This window comes from Lactuca sativa, chromosome 9 (genome assembly GCF_002870075.4).
Source record: "Lactuca sativa cultivar Salinas chromosome 9, Lsat_Salinas_v11, whole genome shotgun sequence".
Lineage (NCBI taxonomy): Eukaryota > Viridiplantae > Streptophyta > Magnoliopsida > Asterales > Asteraceae > Lactuca > Lactuca sativa.
Window position 1 is genome coordinate 90,687,850 of NC_056631.2, and position 26,109 is coordinate 90,713,958.

The 26,109-nt window shown below is 31.5% G+C and overlaps 1 protein-coding gene across 3 annotated transcripts; it reads right to left on the minus strand.

Annotated features, from left to right (window-relative positions):
• Positions 1–10,680: 10,680 nt before the first annotated feature.
• Positions 10,681–25,899, minus strand: LOC111912411 (uncharacterized). 3 transcript variants are annotated; one of them, XM_052767417.1, is made up of 5 exons: positions 25,788–25,875; positions 13,087–13,308; positions 12,261–12,467; positions 11,479–11,610; positions 10,681–11,356 (listed from the first exon to the last, which is right to left on the minus strand). In XM_052767417.1, the coding sequence occupies exons 2-5, from the start codon at positions 13,300–13,302 to the stop codon at positions 10,796–10,798; spliced, it is 1,116 nt and encodes a 371-aa protein (XP_052623377.1). In that variant the 5' UTR covers positions 13,303–13,308; positions 25,788–25,875; the 3' UTR covers positions 10,681–10,795. The 3 variants fall into 3 exon arrangements, with proteins under 3 accessions (XP_052623377.1, XP_023763916.1, XP_023763915.1); XM_023908148.1 differs by lacking the exons at positions 10,681–11,356; positions 11,479–11,610; positions 12,261–12,467; positions 13,087–13,308 and adding exons at positions 20,627–21,367; positions 21,490–21,621; positions 22,265–22,471; positions 23,144–23,368 and having other exon boundaries at positions 25,788–25,899; XM_023908147.1 differs by lacking the exons at positions 10,681–11,356; positions 11,479–11,610; positions 12,261–12,467; positions 13,087–13,308 and adding exons at positions 20,627–21,367; positions 21,490–21,621; positions 22,265–22,471; positions 23,144–23,371 and having other exon boundaries at positions 25,788–25,892.
• Between the last annotated feature and the right edge of the window lie 210 nt (positions 25,900–26,109).

The following is a 26,109-nucleotide window of genomic DNA, read 5'->3' on the forward strand; positions in this document are numbered from 1 at the left end:
AAATAGTGTCTAACTACTAATCTACTATAGTGTTTTCAGTATATTCAGGTTTACATGATGATATTTGGTTATGTTATCTTTTTGGAGGTCATGTGTTCAGCATTTATAAATATATTCAACATGTTATGAAATTTTGAAGTGCATGTTTACATTTGGATGCGATATTTTATATATATTTTATCAAACTGTGAACTAACCGGCATAAAAAATACATATATTACATTTATCTCACAAAATACCATAGAATAACGGAAATGAGAGCATAAACTCTTTAAGGAGTTAATTTTAGCTATTTAACTATTTGGTTTGGTTTTAATATTAGTCATATTAGTTTATGTTGTAGACTTACGCAACAAGTTTTTTAAGGTATTGTTCGGCGAAGCTTCCGCTACTTAAGGAATTAATAGCACTCACATAGTCACATGCTCAGATTTTCAGGGTGTGACAAAGTATCATTTGGTAAAACTGTAAATGGTTTTGATTTTTTTTTAAAACGATATTGGAGAGAATTAAGAAACATAAATGTGGAATAATGAAAGGTATAGGGACCAAACCTGGGAGTAGACTTTATTAGATGACTGTTGTGGCTTTTTGGGAAAAATTGGAGCTAACATCTCAAAAAATGCATCGACATCAAAAGACCCTTGTTCAGACTTCAGCTTTTGGAAAAGTTGCAATGGTCTCATATAACGTGCATCGAGATTACTAAGATCTATTTTAAAGGAATTCTCGTCATATATAGAACAAACGTTTCCCCATTCTTGATAAAAAAACAACATATAAAATGGAAAGTGATTCGTACACAACCCTTTAAAACATTAATTGTTGTGTATGGAAAAATTTTGTTGTGTACGAATCAGCTCCCATATAAAATTAGTTTATTTCATAGATTTTGAATACTTAATGGAAAAAAGAGCATTTGTGTATACGTACACAACAATATCAACAATATCACTCTTCCTCCCATTCAGCCACGATCATATTAAAGGATCTCAACTCATAACTCAAGTGTCAATTAAAGCCGTCAATATGAACATAACAATATATAGTTTCTACTTTCTATGTAGTAATTGTTTATTTAGCTTTTTAGATAAATATGAAGTTTTCTTTATGACTGCTGCTTTCTATTTCCTTTGGGATAAGTACTCGTATATTATATTTTGAAATTGGGAAATTAACTGGTACGATTTTGTTTGATTTACGTTTTGTTTTTTTTTTATTCTTTTTGTTAACATGCCACTAACTATGATTTTCTAACCATGAAATTATTTAATTAGGTTAAATCATTTATACTTGAACAGTTTAGATGCTATCGTCTGCTACCCATTATCGACAAATTTGGTGTCAAGACACTTAATACTATCATTCATTCAAATCTCCCACGGTTTTGTTTGTTTTTATACTTTATCACGATATTGAGAGAAAAAAAAAACATGTGAAAAAAATGAGAGTTGCTACCATATATACCTGGGAAAAGTCTTTATGTATCTTCTCGAACGTCCCATTAAGTGCATCAAGATTCAAGACACCGATAGACACCGGTGCTAGTGCTTTTGTAGATATAGACCGGAGTGTGTTGAGCAATACCGACGACTCCATTTTTTTGGGATTTTGCAATAATCCTCCAACCCTAAAATCCATTTAAATCTTAACATCCCGAAACATATAACCTTTTGTTCCCATCAAACTCTAGTAATAGAAAAGAAAATGAAATTAGTTTATTTGCATAGATAGATTTCGAGGATTTATTTTTTATTTAATGCATGCAAAAAAACGTCTTAATCTTTTAATTTTCCTATCAAGTGCTAACTTTTTACAAATAAGTCAATCATATATTTTTCCCAAATATATATTTTAAACACCATCTACCAATATAACACTTAAATGGGAAAAACGTCAAAGTATGGGACCAATTGTTACACTATTAGAAGATGGACTTATTTGCCTAAATAGTCTTATTAGGCGAGTGAGGAGTTGTATGATGACGAATGGAAAGAGGTACCTATCAAAGGAGTCATTTTATAAACGAGAATGCACATTGTATTATGATGTTAGATGTTGCATGCACGATAAGTATCGATTATATATGTATTGCATTTGCATATGTGATCATTTGGGTTGAGTGGAAGGTCACCAGGGCCAGCCCAATACCCGGGCGAGTTGGGCAGCGGCCCAGGACAGCAGAAATGTGAGGGCATAAGTTTAGTCCATCGTGTTAATACTATAAGTTTTCGGCCCAAATGAGTTCAACATCTCTAGTCTGTGTCGCTTAGACGCTTACTCGCTTCAATTCATGGAGTCTGGTTTAGGTTTCCGTCTTCCCAATCGTCACCTAGAAAATCGAAATGCCAGATGCAGAAGACGAGGAATCGATTGGCTCTTATTCGAATAAGCAACCGATTTCTGTCAAGAAAACAAGAACCACAATTTCTATAAACTTTCCTATCTCGTCTCTCGATTTCTCTAAATTCTCCTCTTTTTATACTCATTTTCTGGATACCCTTTGCAGTTCTGATTTCTGTGACTCTCTTCTCTGCGATCTGGAACTCATCATATTTGGAATGGAAGTATTCTCATGTATGGCTCTTATTATGGATGATCGTGCCCCTATTGCTACGTAATTCCCCGATTCTTAATTTGTTGATTAGCTTTTCTAGATGTCAATTCTTCTTATCTGGTGTTATGTTTTTATCTTTTCGAATTTTACTCAGTTGCGGTGTAATATTTGCCAAGTTTGGTTTGGTTTGGTTTGGTTTGGCTTGGATTTTAAAGGTGTCTACCCTGTACGTCATTGAAAGTTTCCGGACGATTCAGCTCATGATGCTATAGCCTCTGCATCATAGAAGTGTATTTAGTTAATATTGTCAATTTAAAGTCACGTTGAGTTTAGTTTCAAAGCATATTAAAGGGATTAGTTGGACTATTATGCCCTTGAAGTTGATTATGCAATTGAAGTTGATTGCCTTAATTGGGTGTTGCTACAATTCTAGCAATGTTTTGTTGCTGACAAAATTCCTTTTTTCCAGTTTTGAGATTATATTACATTTTTTTTGAAAGAGTATAATACAACTTGTTGAACACATTGGCATTTTTGTTTTCTATTTTTATTATTATATTGACTTTTAAGATAATGACATTTGGGGTGTTGTTCATAGTTTAATAGTTTAATGTATTTGGATTTCGTTTTCATGCTTCACAATTACTAGTTTTGTTTGACTCGTTTTTTTTAGAATCAATTACGTTATAGGGAAACTTAGTGAACTTTTTGAAATTTCTAAAGTTAACTATGATATAGATTTAATACAAGTATTGGGGCATTGTTAAGTTTTTTTGCCCAGGGCAACTAAAACCTTTGGACCGGACCTGAAGGTCACGAATATGGTGAGTCTATGTTGTGGGATTGATCCACGGACGTAATATCAGGGAACTTTGGATAGGATATATCGTTAATTGACTAAAAATGATATTCTAAAAGAAATCAAGAAAATCACCACACTTTAGAAAATAGACGGAAAAAACGAAAGTGCTACATATAACAAACAACAACATATTTGTCTATCATAGCATCATACTTTCTTTCCTTTTATATTACAACATTGTACAAACAAATTTTTCTTAATGATGTATTGTACTTTCAAAAATCAACTCAATTATATTTTTCATTCTAGAAAATTGTACTTTCAAATATCTATTGGCTTACTAGGGATGCAAATCGGGTTATCGTGTCGTGTTTTTGTCTGACACGACACGATAATGTTTTTTGTAACACGAACACGACACAATGTCATATTTTTTTCAACTAACACGAAAACGAACCCATTAAAAGATAACAAACACGAAACGACACGACAAATAAGGCATAATATAAAAATTAATTTATTTAATTAATACATAATCATACATAACACAACAAACACAAAAAACACGACTTACAAATGCTAAATCGTGTCATTTCCATGTCCAATTTTTAACACGAAGACGACACGACACGACGTCGTGTTTTTTATACTTGACGCAAACACGACACGAACACGAATTCAAATTTCAATTACGTCACAATTTCATTCTATGTCGTATACTTTTGTCGTGTCGTGTCATCAATTGTCACCTCTATGGCTTACTGCATTACAGCAGTGAAAATCGGGTAGATCTCTCAATATGTAATGTTATTATAGGAAGTTTCTATACGAGCAAAGCTATGAAAATCATGTGGTGTACTTTTTTCTTTTCCTTTTTTTTCATATCAAGTCCTTAATTGCTAAATCGCCAAAAAGTGTAATATATAGATTACGATATAAGAAAAAGAAATTCAACACTTTCATGACCTTGTATTGGATTTGGGATGCATCAGACTCACAAAGTCAACGAGATTTCAATAGAATAGATTTCATAACCAAAATCCAACAGCTTGGCAGGTTGGCTTGCGTTAAATGTTTGGGGGTGTTTCTAGTAAAACCATCCAACAAATGTTTAAATCTCATTTCTTCTTATCAAAACTCTAATTCCGTTCATGTTATATTATAAAAGAAAATCTAAACACCAAAGACACCCCCATCAACAATTTTGAATGGTTACTCATCACGTATGAATGACTTTGAATTACCTTGTTTACTTGGTTTACATTGGATTTATTTATGTGAGTCGTTATAACCATGCATGATAATGACTTGTTCATTTGTCTTGGCACTCTGGTGAACGCCGGAATTGATCTTAAGATTTTGTCACCCCAAACTGGCCGAGTCTAACTGTAGCGAACAGCTGAGGTGTGGGGGAGTCACCCCCATATAGATCTATACACAAACTCTCGCTCTCCCTCCAGGAGACTTTGATTATAACTACAGATTACGACCGGCACACGTTGGTGCCACCCATTATTACTCACTAAATCCCAATTGACTTTGATTACTATTGATTATCGATCTGTATTTGTTTACTTTGATTACGCATAGGCCTAACAAATGAGGACAAGAGGAATATAAATATGTGCTACTTTTGTGAGTTATTTTAGGCTGTTGGGTGTACGAAGGACACGTTGGTCCATTTCGTATTTGATTACTTGGAACTTACTAGCAATGCTAATGGGTCATTAAGGCCCAATGACACTTAAAAGCTATTGAGGGTCCCTTAGATATGAAATTGGGTCATAGAAGGCCCAATAACGTTCATAATTATCCCTTGGGCCCAAAAATCATGTTAATGGGTCACAAAGGCCCAATAAGCATGTTTGGAAACTTTCAAGCCCAAAGAGTTTAACGTTTACTTGTTTTAGGTATAGTATAGTTGTCGGAATGTTTAATTGATCAATTGTTAAATTTGTATCGTTACGAGACCGGTTGGTCATTTATAACGATATTTGGAAATTTATGTATATTCGTCTTGTCATTTGTCATAAATTGTAGTTTGGTATTTTTGACCAAAATATCTTAATAATAAAATAATTGACTCAAAATATTGCTTCTACCATTTCAGCCCTTCTTTGATAAAAATGACAATTTTAGCACGTTTTATATATATATATATATATATATATATATATATATATATATATATATATATATATATATATATATATATATATATATATATATATATATATATATATATATATATAAAGACATTTTAGGCCCTAAAAACCATTTTCTTGTCATTTTTGACCCATAGACTTTGTTTAAGTGATGGTTTTAGCTCTAAATTTACTTTTATCAGTTTCAGCCCTTCCAGAAAAGTATTTTTCGGCTGAAGTCCAAACATTTTGCAACTTTTACAATTTTGACCCAAAATCCAAAAACTTTACATTTTTTTTATCCCTTTTGGTAAAGAAAAGCATTTTAACCCCTGAAATGATTTTGTTTACCCTTTTTATCCCCTGTTTTGAGAAAATTTTCATTTTAGCCCTTTGAAAATTAGATTTTTCGCAACCTTGGGCTTAATGGGCCGAAAAGCCCAAAAATTGGCCCATTGAGCTATTATTTACATTTCAAGTCCTTTGAAAAGCATTATTGTCACAAAACATTTATTTTAACTGTTTTGACTCTGTTGACCCTCAAGAAAACCGTGAATAGCAACTTTTCACCCAACTTTTGTTTATTTGACAATTTAAGCCCAAAAATGAGTTTGATGTTGCAATGTTTTTATAATAATCTTAGAGATTAATATTTTGACTTGTTTAGTATAATATAACTTGGATTATGTTTGATTTCCTTCTTATAGCATAGATCTCGAGATTTCTCCCCTTTTGGTTACATATTTTCCACAAAAACACATAAAATCACACATATACATGCATAAAATCATACATAGCATACACATACACATAGATATACACATTTTACTTATATTCTCCCCCATAAAACTTGTGAAAACCGAAAAGGAGGGGTATGAACTTACCTTGAGTTTGTGGATTCGGTTTAGAAGTAAAACGGAAGAAGTTTCATGCAAATCACATTTTTGGTTTGCAAATGTTATCATTTTTGTTGTTACAAGGTGTAAAAATTCCTAGTTGTGACAATATATATATATATATATATATATATATATATATATATATATATATATATATATATATATATATATATCTTTTGAGGAGTTTATGCTTTGGAAGATTTTTTTCAATTAAAATATATTAAATCCATGTAACCAGTCGTCTTCGGTGTAAATAAAGATATAACTATGAGAGTGATATTTGATGCTGTAGTAGTTGATAGCTTCGTAGTTTTTGGTTTCTTGCAATTTTAGTATTCGTTTGTTTTACATATTTTTGTATTAATTTTATGGTAACCAAGTTTTGGCTTTGTACACTATGGGAGTGAAACGTCTTCAACTTTTTCTTTTCATCCTTAGGAAATTTCAAAAGGCTCATAGTTAAAAGTAAAGACAAATTATAAACTATTAAGATCATCGTGTATACCGGCCACGATAGGATTCGTGGTTGACATGGCCACGGACATGGTCCATGCACACCACCCCGGCCGGTTGTGGTCGGCCGTTATCGTTGCAATTTGTGGTGGGGAAGACGAGACAGGGTGACCAATGGGGTTGGATTGCTTATTTTCAGATTCTTTCCTTTGCTGCGAGTGTATCCTTTTGTTGGGAAAGAGGACATAGTTTCTCAAGTCTTGCCAACTTTGATCCCTAAGATACAGTCAATTGGCAGAAAGCGCACAAAACACACCTGACCAAAAATCCTTTAACATAAATAGTTTCTAAAATGACAAATTAAACATTGGATTTATATTTCCTAATCACTTATTAGTATTTTATGTTTTTTACTTGACCATTCAATCACTTATTAGTATTTAAAAAAATTTATATGTGTTTTAATGTTTCTTTGAATTAAATTTAATTAAAAAAAATAAGATGAAATTACGGTGTTTAGTGGTAGGTATCCCATGGTTAGTGGTATGAAATGTGATAATGGTGTGACATCCACTTTTATAATTGTTAGTAGTGGGTATTACGGATGACCTAATTATAGATAATGATTGTATACTTACTAACACAACAGTTAATATTATATATAAACAATTGTTTGCAAATTTAAAATTAATGGCTTTTTTTTTTGGAAAGGAAACTACCCTAACAAGGGTTTCCTAGTCAGTTTTCGTACACCGACTAATCCCCGTTGCAAACATTAGGTTATGTCTCATGCCCTGGAATCACTGCAGGCGAATCTCCGTGGCCACGGAGGCTGAGTAGTGTCAGGATTTAAACATAGGTTATCAACCATGAGTTAGTAGAGTATCCACCATATCTTCCACAATGCTTACCAAGTCACCGCAACCCCAATGGTTTTGTTTTTGTTATTATCTATTTATTTTAATTATTGATAAGAATCGTATGTAAACCAATAAGAAATATAGAAGTAAAACAAAATAAACAACAAGGCCCTCTAAGTAAAATAATAATAACACTACAAGAAGACTGGGCAACAGCGGCGACGCTTGTCATCGCTAAAGGTTAGGGTTGTCGCCGCTAATACCTTTAGCGGCGTCGTGTCGCTGCAAATGCGTCGCCGACAACGCTTCGTCGCTAATACGCTTCGGGTCGCTGCTAAAGGGTATTCGTCATCGCTATTGACCTTTCGCCGCTAATACTGCTCGCCACCGCTAATAAATATATATCGTCATAAAAGATGTCGCCGCAAAAACTGTTTTGGTTTTTTTTATTAATTAATTAATTTAATATTAAATTTATAAAAATACCAATATAGCATTTATAAATATGATAATTTTTTATAGAAATATTAATCCATACACAACCAATTTAAAATATTAATTCATACCACATTCTAAAGTATTCATCCAAATTACAAAACATTTCATAAAACCCTAAAGTAACTACTCGTCGTCATCATTTCCTTCATTATTTGGTGGCGGCAATGAGCGGAACCACTCTTCCAATGCTGCAGAACAGGTCGGGTCCTTTAGTATTGTTTACAACATTTCCAACTACAAAGAAAACAAAATATATTACCAACATATCATAATAGCATTATAATTATATCATTCTACAAAACATCAACATATCAACATATCAAATTAACTTAAACATACATCTACTTTCCATTATAGCATTTGTTTTCCAAAATATTACCAAACTACAAAATATCAATATATCAAACCATAACCAACATATCATTATACCATTCTACTTTCCATTATATCATTTACTTTCCAAAAATTACCAAACTACAAAATATCAACATATCAAACCATAACCAACATATCATTATAGCATTCTACTTTCCATTATAGCATTTACTTTCCAAAAATTACCAAACTACAAAATATCAACATATCAAATCATAACCAACATATCATTATAGCATTCTACTTTCCATTATGCATTTACTTTCCAAAAATTACCAAACTACAAAATATCAACATATCAAATCATAACCAACATATCATTATAGCATTCTACTTTTCATTGTAGCATTGTATTTTCCATTATATCATTATACTTTTCAACTTAAACTAAAAATTACCAATGATTGTGGTTGTTCTTGTGTCACTGGTTGTTCCTGATCGTACATGGACATAATAGGGTAAACTTTGATGATTTTAATTGAAGTTTCTTTGTTTATGACTAGATTTTTAATTAGTTTTTAGAGCAAAAGACTAAAACCGTACAAATTAGAAGTTGAGGGGTTGATCATATATATTTTATAATAGAGTTTGGTTAAATCAGGAGGTTTGATACCTCCTGATTCCTCCTCGTTGTTCATGCACAAATAAGAAGCAAGAAAAAAGAATACGAATGGTCTTGTGTTTATCGGTGATCTACGAACAAATCAAGAGATTAAAAGGGGATGGATGGAGTGGAATTACGAAGAAGGAAGCAGCAACACAGGTGCTATAAAAAAAAATTACAAAATGCATACAATCTAACAAAACGGCACAAACACTTCTTATCTCAAAATTACTAACAATTTATCATCTAACATAGCACCAAAACAGAAAAATAATAGAAAATAGGAGGAATTTGACCTTGAATGTGGGCCATTTCAGAATTAAGCTCAAGGGTCGCCGGTTTTGGAGGTTTTGGGGGAAGGTGTGGCGGTCTTGTGGCGGCAGGAGGGGCTAGCACCGGCTTTTACCTTCGTCCTCCACTTAGTCGACTTGTCCAAGTGATGAAAATGAGAAGCAACAACAGAAACAAGAGAAGGAAATGAGAGAACATAATAAAAATGTCACCCAAAAGGAAACTGGAAGGGGTTATCCGTAAGGGGCATTAGCGGCGACAGACAATAGCGGCGACGTAAGGGTATTAGTGGCGACAATTGGGCAATAGCGGCGATACTTTGGAGGGAAAAATCAGCGCGTTTTCGCTTTCCACTACAACCATTGGATTGAAAACAAATCGGACGGATGGGGGTAATTTGACGTGGATCGCCATTTGCGAGCATTACCGGCGACCCTTTTAGCGGCGACATGTAACGCGTCAATTACATGTCGCCGCTATTGTCCAGTGTCGCCGCTAAAGGGGTCGCCGGTAATGCCAAGATTTCTTGTAGTGTAAGTAAACATATAATAATAATAAAACAAATAAAATGTGACTTTTTAACCGTAAGCATTTTTGAACTTTAGTCTATAATATGAGATAAAGAGACCAAAGAGCTTCTAGTTTAACGGTATCAGATATTGTCTTTCGTTTTTGAAGTTAAGAGTTTATGTCTTGTCTGAGAAATGGATTTAAGGGTAGTTTAGGATTATAGTAGATTTTCCATTCCAAAAATAATATCGGATAAAGGGGCATGAATGAAGTGAAAGAAATCACTACCGAACTTGAGGATCCAAAATGTGCAAACAATCAAACGCATCCCTCAATTTCGAAGAAATCGCACTTCTCTTCTGCGAATTTTTGGGTTTGACTTGTTTTTCTTTATCAAAGTTTAAGGCCTTGCAAAAAGGATCTAACATTTAAACACATTATTCTATAGTTTAGCACACAGTACATACATGATCATTTAAACACATTATTCAATAGTTTAGTACACACATAATCATTCACAGTTACACATACACACATACATATATGCATACGTAGAAAGATGAAAGTAAAAATCCTTTAACATCCAAACACAGTATTTCATTCATCTATCTATATATGACTAAATTATATTGGGTTGGCTGGAAAAAAAATTATCAGTTAACCATAACTATTTAAACATATCCGACTATTATATTTATCATATAATATAAAAAAATCTCATTTTTACAATTAAATATAATTCCAAAAAATGATACTTGTTACATTAATAAACCATTTATAACCCATAACTGCTTGACATGATTTAATATTTGTCATACCAATACTGTGGCCAAGGCGGATACACGGCGGCAATGGATTTTAGGCGCTGCTTCTCAGTCAGGGCTCCAAGACATAGTCCCAAAATGGTGGCGACAAGTGTATATGTCACGATGGATTTTGGCATCACAATAGCATTAGCGGTGATGGATATATATGGAAGGGCTACAACAAGAAGTGCCAGCGAAGTAGGTAAGCGTTTGATGTGTTCTCGAAACATACCTATTGGGAAATTAATAGCCATGGTAATTACGAGTATCTTTTGGAGCTTGGGTTGACTTATTAGGTTTTGTGCAATGACTCTCATAACTGCTGACAAACACTCGTAATTAATGTCGGATGCCATTGACATTGCCACCCTCATTAGTATCTCTCGGAGCATTGGTTGATTTTTCAGGCTAGCTGCAATGGCAGTTGTTGCAATCGTTGTCATAACTTTTGGCATGCAATTATATTCTCTGTTGGATGCTTTTGCCACAATTGGTTGGACGTTTCTATATGACCTTGTCATCCGACAATTCCCATGCTTAATACGGTAGTCTCCACTCTGTCACATCATTTATAAAATTGCTCGTTAAGTGCTGTTTATTTTTTATTATTGTTATTTTTTTTAATCAAAACTTGTATCATGAAATTAAGAGGAAAATAAACATGTGGAAGCTACCATACCTGATAAGAGTCTTGTTTGTGTAACTTCTTATAGAATGCATCGAAACCAAAGTTTGATGCTCCAAAATTCAAGACACTAATAGTAGCTGCCTTTGCTGCCAAAGGATAATAAAAGTCTTTCGTATCCCATGCCTGATTGTGGTACAATTAATATCACATTAATTCATTCCCATCAAGTCTTAGCTTTTTACAATTTCACGTCATGTATTTTCCTTTGAATTTTCCATACAACAATTAAATAGTGTCCAATTCTGGTGTTTTTAGAATATTTTGGTTTACATGATGATATTTCGTTATGTTCTTTTTTTGGTGGTGATGTGTTCAACATTTATAAATATATTCAACATGTTATGAAAATTTGATGTGCATGTTTACATTTGGATGCGGTATTTTATATTTTATCAAACTGTGAACTAACCGCCATAAAAAATACATACATTACATTTATCTCACAAAATACCATAGAATAACGGAAAGGAGAGCATAAACTCTTTAAGGAGTTTTAGCTATTTAACTATTTGGTTTGGTTTTAATGTTAGTCATATTAGTTTATGTTGTAGACTTACGCAACAAGTTTTTTTTTAAGGTATTGTTAGGCAAAGCTTCCGCTACTTAAGGAATTAATAGCACTCACATAGTCACATGCTCGGATTTTCAGGGTGTGACAAAGTATCATTCAATAAAACTGTAAACGGTTTTGATTTTTTTTTTTTTTTCAAAAACGATATTGGAGAGAGTTAAGAAACATAAATGTGGAATAATGAAAGGTATAGGGGCCACACCTGAGAGTAGACTTTATTGGATGACTGTTGTGGCTTTTTGGGAAAAATTGGAGCTAACCTCTCATAAAATGCATCGAAATCAAAAGACCCTTGTTCAACCTTCAGCTTTTGGAAAAGTTGCAATGGTCTCATATAACGTGCATCGAGATTACTAAGATCCATTTTAAAGGAGTTCTCGCCATATATAGAACATACGTTTCCCCATTCCTGATGAAAAACAACATATAAAATTAGTTCATTTGAATAGATTTTGAATACGTACTGCAAAAAAAAGAGCATTTGTGTAGTCAATGACATACTAAATAATATAAATATTGTAAAAAATAGGGAAAAAGGCGTAAAGACTGGTTTATGCATTAAATTAAATGGAAACACTCTTCCTCCCATTCAGCCACGATCATATTAAAGGATCTCAACTCATAAGTCATAACTCAAGTGTCGAACAAAGCTGTCAATATGAACATAACAATAGTTTCTACTTTCTATGTAGTAATTGTTTATTTAGCTTTTTAGATAAATATGAAGTTTTCTTTATGACTGCTGCTTTCTATTTCCTTTGGGATAAGTACTCGTATTATATTTTGAAATTGGGAAACTGGTACGATTTTGTTTGATTTACGTTTTGTTTTTTTTATTCTTTTTGTGAACATGCCACTAACTATGATTTTCTAACCATGCAATTATTTAATTGGGTTAAATCATTTAGATTTGAACAGTTTAGATGCTTTATATCGTCTCCCACGGTTTTGTTTGTTTTTATACTTTATCACGATATTGAGAGAAAAAAAAAACATGTGAAAAAAATGAGAGTTGCTACCATATATACCTGGGAAAAGTCTTTATGTATCTTCTCGAACGTCCCATTAAGTGTATCAAAATTCAAGACACCGATAGACACCGGTGCTAGTCCTTTTGTAGATATGGACCGGAGTGTGTTGAGCAATACCGACTCCTCCATTTTTTTGGGATTTTGCAATAATCCTCCAACCCTAAAATCCATTTCAATCTTAAAGTCCCGAAACATATAACCTTTTGTTCCCATCAAATCCTAGTAATAGAAAAAAAAAAAATGAAATTAGTTTATTTGCATAGATAGATTTCGAGGATTTATTTTTTATTTAATGCATGCAAAAAAACGTCTTAATCTTTTAATTTTCCTATCAAGTGCTAACTTTTTACAAATAAGTCAATCATATATTTTTCCCAAATATATTTTAAACACCATCTACCAATATAACACTTAAATGGGAAAAACGTCAAAGTACAGGACCAATTGTTACACTATTAGAAGATGGACTTATTTGCCTAAATAGTCTTATTGGGCGAGTGAGGAGTTGTATGATGACGAATGGAAAGAGGTACCTATCAAAGGAGTCATTTTATAAACGAGAATGCACATTGTATTATGATGTTGGATGTTGCATGCACGATAAGTATCGATTATATATGTATTGCATTTGCATATGTGATCATTTGGGTTGAGTGGAAGGTCACGAATATGGTGAGTCTATGTTGTGGGATTGATCCACAGACGTAATATCAGGGAACTTTGGATAGGATATATCGTTAATTGACTAAAAATGATATTCTAAAAGAAATCAAGAAAATCACCACACTTTAGAAAATGGACGGAAAAAACGAAAGTGCTACATATAAGAAACAACAACATATTTGTCTATCATAGCATCATACTTTCTTTCCTTTTAAATTACAACATTGTACAATCAAATTTTTCTTAATGATGTATTGTACTTTGAAAAATCAACTCAATTATATTTTTCATTCTAGAAAGTTGTACTTTCAAATATCTATTGGCTTACTAGGGATGCAAATCGGGTCATCGTGTCGTGTTTTTGTCTGACACGATACGATAATGTTTTTTCTAACATGAACACGACATAATGTCATATTTTTTTCAACTAACACAAAAACGAACCCATTAAAAGATAACAAACACGACACGACACGACAAAGAAGGTATAATATAAAAATTAATTTATTTAATTAATACATAATCATACATAACACGACAAACACGACTCACAAATGCTAAATCGTGTCATTTCCGTGTCGAATTTTTAACACGAAGACGACACGACACGACGTCGTGTTTTTTATACTTGATACAAACACGACACAAGCACGAATTCAAATTTCAATTACGTCACAATTTCATTCTGTGTCGTGTACTTTTGTCATGTCGTGTCATCAATTGCCACCTCTATGGCTTACTGCATTACAGCAGTGAAAATCGGGTAGATCTCTCAATATATAATGTTATTATAGGAAGTTTCTATACAAGCAAAGCTATGAAAATCGTGTCGTGTACTTTTTTCTTTTCCTTTTTTTTTTTCATATCAAGTCCTTAATTGCTAAGTCGCCAAAAAGTGTAATATATAGATTACGATATAAGAAAAAGAAATTCAACAGTTTCATGACCTTATTGTATTGGATTTGGGATACATCGGACTCACAAAGTCAACGAGATTTCAATAGAATAGATTTCATAACCAAAATCCAACAGCTTGGCAGGTTGGCTTGCGTTAAATGTTTGGGGGTGTTTCTAGTAAAACCATGCAAGAAATGTTTAAATCTCATTTCTTCTTATCAAAACTCTAATTCCGTTCATGTTATATTATAAAAGAAAACCTAAACACGAAAGACACCCCCATCAACAATTTTATTCCAATCATCACTTGGTAGCAAAAAAAAATGACCTTATACAAAAGACCCCAATCATAATTTAGTATACTTCCATAAATCAGTTATCAATTCACAAAAATAATTTACAGAAGAAACAAAAGAAAGTGTATCCTCCATATATTACGATAACATAAAGGGAAATATAACAAAACTCAATTACTCCTGGAAGAGCAAAAACTTAAAATTCAGAATTTTAGCACCAAACTTAATCAACCAGGTAATAAATTCCCCATTCAAACCAATTTGTATTTCAAAATCAACAACAGTATGTTATCAATCCTATAGTTTTCGATAGCAATAGCAACCATCTATCTATATGCTTACATAATTAATATATATGTTCATTACGTGAAGTCTTAAACTATTTAAGCAATTTTAACCCATAAGTAAGCAAAAGAAAACGAATTCAGACAATTTGATCACACCTAATTAAATTATTAACAACATTCTCATCTAGAGAGACAGAAAGTCAAACACACAAAATCAAGAATCAAAACAATTTAAGAAAACATTCCCAAGAATCAAATTAACATAAATTTAAACTTGTACGTAGCACAAGAACATTAACAACTAATAAGATTAAACTTAACTTTGTGCTAGTTGCATTCACATAAAACAAGAGTAAACTTAAATTTTATCAAATAAAGAGTGATAGAGACAATTTGATCAAATAAAGTACGCAAGACAGAAATCAGAAACATGATTAACTTGATCAAATAATCTTTAACGATTAAAAAGAACATATAAATTAGAAGGAGTGAAAGACAAATCAAAGAGAGAAAAACCGAAGAGCCTGAGTCAGAGATGGAGCAGTGAGCGGTGAGGGATCGCCACAGGTGGAGTCGTGGAGGTCGTGGGCGGTCAAAGACGAGGACGTAAGGGTAAGGCACGTATCTTCACTTTCAGCCAAGGCCACGTTCCACCCTAATAACTCTATTTATGCCGACTTAAGAATAGTAAAAGTATAAAGTGATTTTTTAATATATGTTCTAATATATATATATATATATATATATATATATATATATATATATATATATATATATATATATTAGGTTCAAATGTTTTCACTATCTATTGTGTGCATGTATTACTGATTCTGGACCAATCATTTTAATTATTTTAAGAAACTAATTAATGCATACTAAATGTTGAATATTTAATTAATATTCATTATATCTTCAACATATAATATGCATTAATTACTTTTTTAAAATAACTAAAATGATTGGTCCAAAATCAATCATACAAGCACACAATAGATAGTGAAAACAAAATAACCTAACCCTATATATATATATATATATATATATATATATATATATATATATATATATATATATATATATATATATATATATGGTTAGGTTATATTGTTTCCAGTAACTATTGTGTGCCAGAATGCACAAATCTGGACCATCGGATGAATAGAATCAACAATCATGATCTGAGGGTCTATGATATTACAATAGGATAGCATGTATCATATAATCACACAATTTTTATCAAAAGGGTATTTTGGACAATTAACTACATTTATAAACGGAAATTTTCGGAATTTTAGGGATGATTAATTATCCTAATTTAAAAAAATCTTAATTTTTTAATTAATTCAATTTCAAATTTTACCGATTTTATTCTATCAGAATATTTTTTTTGTTAGAATAATACTCTTTTATTCTAACAGAATATTACTGAAGAAAAACAAAATTCAAGAATAAGATGTTCAAATAACAAACATTTTAATATATTCTTATACATCCGAATTTAAATACAAATTCATACATATTCTTACAGACTAAAACTTTTATACATTTTAATATAGTTATAAAAATTCTAAAAAAATATAAACAAAAATGAATAACATTCTTAAAAAAAATAACAACATTCCGCTAGAATACTATCGTGTGCCATGTAATTAAATCTATCAAAATTCATGAATAAGATGTTCAAATAACAAACATTTTAATATATTCTTATACATCCGAATTTAAATACAAATTCATAAATATTCTTACACACTAAAAGTCTTATACATTTTAATATAATTATAAAAATTCTAAAAAAATATAAACAAAAATGAATAACATTCTTAAAAAAAATAACAACATTCCGCTAGAATATTCTAATATAATAATAACAACTAACGTATTCTAACAGAATGTTAAATCTATCAAAAACAGTCCAGTAACACAACAATATCTGACCATATAATTAAAAAATACATCAACACATCCATTATTCAATATAACCAGGAATTATACATAAAAAAGCTTAATAGTTTAGTACTAATTTTGTTCAGAAACATCTCATCAAGACTTAGTATTAAACTATAACTCATTCTAACAAAATTGCCTTTTAACAATAAACCACATCATCATTCCATAAAATAAACAATGCATCAACACAACCATTAGATCAAAACAAATATTTTGTTAGAAGATATAAGATGAATTCTTGCAACCACTGATTCAAAACGTCTAAAAGACAAAGTATTTTTTCAAAACACTAACATAAACCAAATTTATGTTTAAATAACCTAAAACAAAAAGTTCATATACTTTCATGTCAATATGTATCTTCAAAAAACCAAACTACCACTTCAAAGACGACCCTTTGCTTTTCTATTTTTCTTCTTATTTTCACATGACTCTTTAAGAAGCATAGTTTGTTCCAAAATATCAAGCTTACGAAACACTTCAAAATTTTATCTATCATACTCTTATACTTGTTGAAGTCATTTGTCAACATTCTTGCCATATATTTTGTTCTTAATTTACCTATAGCACTCACATCAGCAGACATTTTACCTGTTAGACCACACTCCCAATACCCTTCATTTCCTCCCATGTAACTTTCCATATGTCTCATAGGGTAGATTCCACTATCTGTTTCAGGATTTTCTACTTGACAAGATATGTTCATTACATGACCCGTCTTAAAACTTAATGATTTTGCCATTGGATGATGTTGTGATGTTAAGTAGTTGCAAAATAGTTTTTTCTATCATTAAATATAACAAATACATCAAACATAGCATACACATAGTTGCAATTCTATCAGAACAAAAAAGATACTAACATAAAATAAGTGTGCATACACAACGTTTAATTCTACCAGAATATCATAAATGTCACTTTGATACCTAATCCACTAACCATGGAAATACTCACATTCATATACATATTTGCATTCTACAGTGTATCCTACATATAAAGTCTATGACTCTACAAGAATTGTAAATGTTTCACATTTATTCATTATTCGAATAGAATAAAAATATACTACCATAAAATAAACATACTATACACATAGTTGCAATGCTAATAGAATAAAAAGATACTAACATAAAATGAGCATGCATATACAACATTTAATTCTACCAGAATATCATACATCATACAGGTCACTTTGATACATAATCCACAAACCATGGAAATACTCACACTCATATACATAGTTGCATTCTACCAACATATCCTACATATAAAGTCTATCATTCTACAATAATTCTAAATGTTTAACTTTAATTCATTAATCATATACAAATTTTGATTCCAACATAATTTATTCTAACAGAATATCAAACATTCTTGCAAAACAAGCTCCATAACTAGTTGATTCTATCAGATTATCAGGTTTTTATTATATTATTTATTCATTTTTTTGTAAATATCACAGCGGAATCTCATAACTAGATAATTTTATTAAGGAATTAAACCAAAATCACAACTTCTAGTTGCAAAACACAAATAATACATGCATACATCAGTCTAACTACATTTATTACAGTAGAATACATATTTAAACTCAATAAACATCCACATCAATAAAAAAATCGATACCTTCAGGTTTCGAACAGACATCATCATTGTCATGATCAACATTCAACAATGTCTCTACTGTGTTCATGAACTTGGACTTGAATGAAGTCGATCTTGTACTCCACATTCTTCAAGAATACAGTTCACAAAAAACCCCCAATGTCTTCTCCGTCTTCTAGGGTTTAATGTCGATATTTATATTATATGCGTTCACAGAATCTTCCATTTTTGAAGATTGATTAAACAAAATCAGAATATGTTTTGATCTCCGATAGAAATGGGTTATTGATTTTGATTGTTTATGAGATATTTTGGATAATCGAGTGAATCTGTTAAAAAATAAACTAAGGTTTCCTATTAAAATGAAGGTAATGTATGATACCACCCTTCCATGCGCAGTCATTTAATGAAATCCGATTACTTTGTTTTTTTTTTCTATTTAATTTTAAAGGAAAATCACTTTATTAATTTAACACAAATGATTGGTCTAGAATCATTTACACATGCACACAATACTTAGCAAAAACAAAATAACATAACCTTGTGTGTATATATATATATATATATATATATATATATATATATATATATATATATATATATATATATATATATGGGGACGCTCCAATGTACTAACAGCAGATATCTATAACTAATCATAAATGATTTTATATATATATATATATATATATATATATATATATATATATATATATATATATATATATATATATATATATATGTTTGTTCACATATTGAATAATCATTTATGATTATGGTGGTTGGTGGCAGAGAAGGTGATGGTGGTAGTGGTATAGGCGATGAAGGTGGCTGTGGTGGTGGCGGTGATGGTAGTGGGGATGGGGAAGGGGACGAAGTTGAAAGGAACAGACAACGCTACATAATCATTTTTGATTATAACAGATCCGTCACGTCAGTACGCCGGAGGGTTAGAGCGACATATGTAAATATGTGGCGGAGGCTGAATCTTAATATATATATATATATATATATATATATATATATATATATATATATATATATATATATATATATATATATATATATATATATATATATATATATATATATATATATATATATATATATATATATATATAAAAGGAGTTTATGTTTTGAAATACTTTTTTTCAATCAAAATATGTTAAAGCCATGTAACCAGTCGTCTTCGATGTAAATAAAGATATAACCATGAGAGTGATATTTGATGTTTTTAGTAGTTGATAGCTTCGCAGTTTTTGGTTTCTTGTAACTTTAATATTTTTTTGTATTAATTTCATGGTAACCAAGTTTTGGCTTTGTACACACTATTTGATGTTGTAGTAGTCCTCAACTTTTTCTTTTCATCCTTAGGAAATTTCAAAAGGCGTAAAGAAAGATTATAAAATATTAAGACCATTTTGTATACCGTCCAAGAGCCGCTTCGTGGTTGACATGGCCACGGTCGTGGTCCGTGCACACCACCCCGGCCAATCATGGTCGGTCATTATCGTTGTAATTTGTGGTGGCGAAGACGAGCCAAGACGACCAATGGAGTTTGATTTTCTTTATCAAAGTTTAAATTAATTAAATCTATCACTATAGTGCCTTATGGCCTTTGCAAAAAGTATCTAACATTTAAACACATAATTCAATAGTTTAGTACGCACATAATCATAGACAGTTACACATACACACATGCATATATATGCTACATAGATAGATGGAAGTAAAAGTCTTTAACACCCAAACACAGTATTTCATTTCTCTATCTATATATGACTAAGGCCAGAAAAAAAAATTATCAGTTAACCGTAACTATTTAAACATATCCGACTATTATATTTATCATATAATATAAGAAGCTACAATACAAAAGTGTGTAACCTATAAAAACAAGTCAAATTGGATTGTCCCACACTAGCAATTCAAACAAAATCGCATTTTTCCGGTTAAATATAATTCCACAAAATAATATTCGTTGCATTAATAAACCATTAACCCATAACTACTTGACATGATTTAATATTTATAATACCTATACTGTGGCTCAGCCGGATACATGGCGGCAATGGATTTTAGGCGCTGCTCCTCAGCCATACATCCAAGATATAGTCCCAAAACGGTGGCGGAAAGTGTATATGGCGCGGTGGCTTTTGGCATCAGAATAGCATTAACGGTGATGGATATATATGGAATGGCTACAAGAACAGGTGTAAGCCAAGAAGGTACGCGATTGCTGTGTTCTCGACACATACCTAATGGAAAATTAATAACCATGGTTATTGCCCCCATCATGAGTAACTTTTGGAGCTTGGTTTGACTTATCAGATCTTGTGCAATGACTCTCATAACTGCTGACATACACTCGGATGCCATGGACATTGCGACCCTCGTGAGTATCTCTCGGAGCATTGGTTGATTTTTCAGGCTAGCTGCAATGGCAGTTGTTGCAATCGTTGTCATAACTTTTGGCATGCAATTATATTCTCTGTTGGATGCTTTTGCCACAATTGGTTGGACGTTTCTATATGACCTTGTCATCCGACAATTCCCATGCTTAATCCGGTAGTCTCCACTCTGTCACATCATTTATAAAATTGCTCGTTAAGTGCTGTTTATTTTTTATTATTGTTATTTTTTTTAATCAAAACTTGTATCATGAAATTAAGAGGAAAATAAACATGTGGAAGCTACCATACCTGATAAGAGTCTTGTTTGTGTAACTTCTTATAGAATGCATCGAAACCAAAGTTTGATGCTCCAAAATTCAAGACACTAATAGTAGCTGCCTTTGCTGCCAAAGGATAATAAAAGTCTTTCGTATCCCATGCCTGATTGTGGTACAATTAATATCACATTAATTCATTCCCATCAAGTCTTAGCTTTTTACAATTTCACGTCATGTATTTTCCTTCGAATTTTCCATACAACAATTAAATAGTGTCCAATTATGGTGTTTTAAGAATATTTTGGTTTACATGATGATATTTCGTTATGTTTTTTTTTTGGAGGTGATGTGTTCAACATTTATAAATATATTCAACATGTTATGAAAATTTGAAGTGCATGTTTAGATTTGGATGCGGTATTTTATATTTTATCAAACTGTGAACTAACCGCCATAAAAAATACATACATTACATTTATCTCACAAAATACCATAGAATAACGGAAAGGAGAGCATAAACTCTTTAAGGAGTTTTAGCTATTTCACTATTTGGTTTGGCTTTAATATTAGTCATATTAGTTTATGTTGTAGACTTACGCAACAAGTTTTTTTAAGGTATTGTTAGGCAAAGCTTCCGCTACTTAAGGAATTAATAGCACTCACATAGTCACATGCTCGGATTTTCAGGGTGTGACAAAGTATCATTCAATAAAACCGTAAACGGTTTTGATTTTTTTTTTCATAAACGATATTGGAGAGAATTAAGAAACATAAATGTGGAATAATGAAAGGTATAGGGGCCATACCTGAGAGTAGACTTTATTGGATGACTGTTGTGGCTTTTTGGGAAAAATTGGAGCTAACCTCTCATAAAATGCATCGAAATCAAAAGACCCTTGTTCAACCTTCAGCTTTTGGAAAAGTTGCAATGGTCTCATATAACGTGCATCGAGATTACTAAGACCCATTTTAAACGAGTTCTCGCCATATATAGAACATACGTTTCCCCATTCCTGATGAAAAACAACATATAAAAATAGTTCATTTGCATAGATTTTGAATACTTAATGCAAAAAAAGAGCATTTGTGTCGTCAATGACATACTAAAGAATATAAATATTGTAAAAAATAGGGAAAAAATAAGGCGTAAAGACTGGTTTATGCATTAAAATAAATGGAAACACTCTTCCTCCCATTCAGCCACGATCATATTAAAGGATCTCAACTCATAACTCAAGTGTCGATTAAAGCTGTCAATATGAATGTAACAATAGTTTCTACTTTCTATGTAGTAATTGTTTATTTAGCTTTTTAGATAAATATGAAGTTTTCTTTTTGATTGCTGCTTTCTATTTCCTTTGCGATAAGCACTCGTATTATATTTTGAAATTGGGAAATTAACTGGTACGATTTTGTTTGATTTACGTTTTGTTTTTTTTATTCTTTTTGTGAACATGCCACTAACTATGATTTTCTAACCATGAAATTATTTAATTACGTTAAATCATTTATACTTGAACAGTTTAGATGCTATCGTCTGCTACTCATTATCGACAACTTTGGTGTCAAGAAACTTAATACTATCATTCATTCAAATCTCCCACGGTTTTGTTTGTTTTTATACTTTATCACGATATTGAGAAAAAAAACATGTGAAAAAAAATGAGAGTTGCTACCATATATACCTGGGAAAAGTCTTTATGTATCTTCTCGAATGTCCCATTAAGTGCATCAAAATTCAAGACACCTATAGTCACCGGTGCTAGTGCTTTTGTAGATATAGACCGGAGTGTGTCGTGTAATGCCGACTCCTCCTTCACTTTTTTGGGATTTTGCAACCATCCTCCATCCCTAAAATCCATTTCAATCTTAACGTCCCGAAACATATAACCTTTTGTTCCCATCAAACCCTACTAATGGAAAAAAAAAATGAAATTAGTTTATTTGCATGCATAGACAGATTTCGAGGATTTATTTTTTATTTAATGCATGCAAAAAAACGTCTTAATCTTTTAATTTTCCTATCAAGTGCTAACTTTTTACAAATAAGTCGATCATATATTTTTCCCAAATATATTTTAAACACCATCTACCAATATAACACTTAAATGGGAAAAACGTCAAAGTACGGGACCAATTGTGACACTATTTGAAGATGGACTTATTTGTATAAATAGTCTTATCGGGCGAGTGAGGAGTTGTATGTTGACCGAATGGAATTTGGTACCTATCAAAGTAAGGAGTCGTTTTATAAACGAGAATGCACATGCATGTATTATGTGGTTAGATGTTGCATGCACGATAAGCATCCATTACATATGTATTGCATTTGCATATGTGATCATTTGGGTTGAGTGGAAGGTCACGAATAAGGTGAGTCTATGTTGTGGGATTGATACACGGACGTAATATCAGGGATCTTTGGATATGATATATCGTTAATTGACTAAAAATGATATTCTAAAAGAAATCAAGAAAATCACCACACTTTAGAAAATGGACGGAAAAAACGAAAGTGCTACATATAAGAAACAACAACATATTTGTCTATCATAGCATCATACTTTCTTTCCTTTTATATTACAACATTGTACAATCAAATTTTTCTTAATGATGTATTGTACTTTGAAAAATCAACTCAATTATATTTTTCATTCTAGAAAGTTGTACTTTCAAATATCTATTGGCTTACTAGGGGTTCAAATCGGGTCATCGTGTCGTGTTTTTGTCTGACACGATACGATAATGTTTTTTCTAACATGAACACGACCTAATGTCATATTTTTTTCAACTAACACGAAAACGAACCCATTAAAAGATAACAAACACGACACGACACGACAAAGAAGGCATAATATAAAAGTTAATTCATTTAATTAATACATAATCATACATAACACGACAAACACGAAAAACACGACTCACAAATACTAAATCGTGTCAGTTCCGTGTCGAATTTTTAACACGAAGATGACACGACACGACGTTGTGTTTTTTATACTTGACACAAACACGACACGAGCACGAATTCAAATTCCAATTACGTCACAATTTCATTCTGTGTCGTGTACTTTTGTCATGTCGTGTCATCAATTACCACATCTATTGCATACTGCATTACAGCAGTGAAAATCGGGTAGATCTCTCAATTACGTCACAATTTCATTCTATGTCGTGTATTTTTCCTTTTTTTTTTCTTCGTATCAAGTCCTTAATTGCTAAATCGCCAAAAAGTGTAATATATAGATTACGATATAAGAAAAAGAAATTCAACACTTTCATGACCTTGTATTGGATTTGGGATACATCGGACTCACAAAGTCAACGAGATTTCAATAGAATAGATTTCATAACCAAAACCCAACAGCTTGGCAGGTTGGCTTGCGTGAAATGTTTGGGGGTGTTTCTAGTAAAACCATGCAACAAATGTTTAAATCTCATTTCTTCTTATCAAAACTCTAATTCCATTCATGTTATATTATAAAAGAAAACCTAAACACGAAAGACACCCCCATCAACAATTTTATTCCAATCATCACTTGGTAGCAAAAAAAAGACCTTATACAAAAGAACCCAATCATAATTTAGTATACTTCCATAAATCAGTTATCAATTCACAAAAATAATTTACAGAAGAAACAAAAGAAAGTGTATCCTCCATATATTACGATCACATAAAGGGAAATATAACAAAACTCAATTACTCCTGGAAGAGCAAAAACTTAAAATTCTGAATTTTAGCATCAAACTTAATCAACCAGGTAATAAATTCCCCATTCAAACCAATTTGTATTTCAAAATCAACAACAGTATGTTATCAATCCTATAGTTTTCGATAGCAATAGCAACCATCTATCTATATGCTTAGATAATTAATATATATGTTCATTAGGTGAAGTCTTAAACTATTTAAGCAATTTTAACCCATAAGTAAGCAAAAGAAAACGAATTCAGACTATTTGATCACACCTAATTAAATTATCAACAACATTCTCATCTAGAGAGACAGAAAGTCAAACACACAAAATCAAGAATCAAAACAATTTAAGACAACATTCCCAAGAATCAAATTAACATAAATTTAAACTTGTACGTAGCACAAGAACATTAACAACTAATAAGATTAAACTTAACTTTGTGCTAGTTGCATTCACATAAAACAAGAGTAAACTTAAATTTTATCAAATAAAGAGTGATAGAGACAATTTGATCAAATAAAGTACGCAAGACAGAAATCAGAAACATGATTAATTTAATCAAATAATCTTTAACGATTAAAAAGAACATAGAAATTATAAAGAATGAAAGACAAATCAAAGAGAGAAAAACCTAAGAGCCTGAGTCAGAGATGGAGCAGTGAGCGGTGGGGGATCGCCGGAGGTGGAGTCGTGGGCGGTCAAAGACGAGGACGTAAGGGTAAGGCACGTATCTTCACTTTCAGCCAAGGCAACGTTCCACCCTAGTAACTCTATTTATGCCGACTTAAAAATAGTAAAAGTATAAAGAGATTTTTTAATATATGTTCTAATATATATATATATATATATATATATATATATATATATATATATATATATATATATATATATATATATATATATATATATATATATATATATATATATATATATATATATAAAAGAAGCAGTAA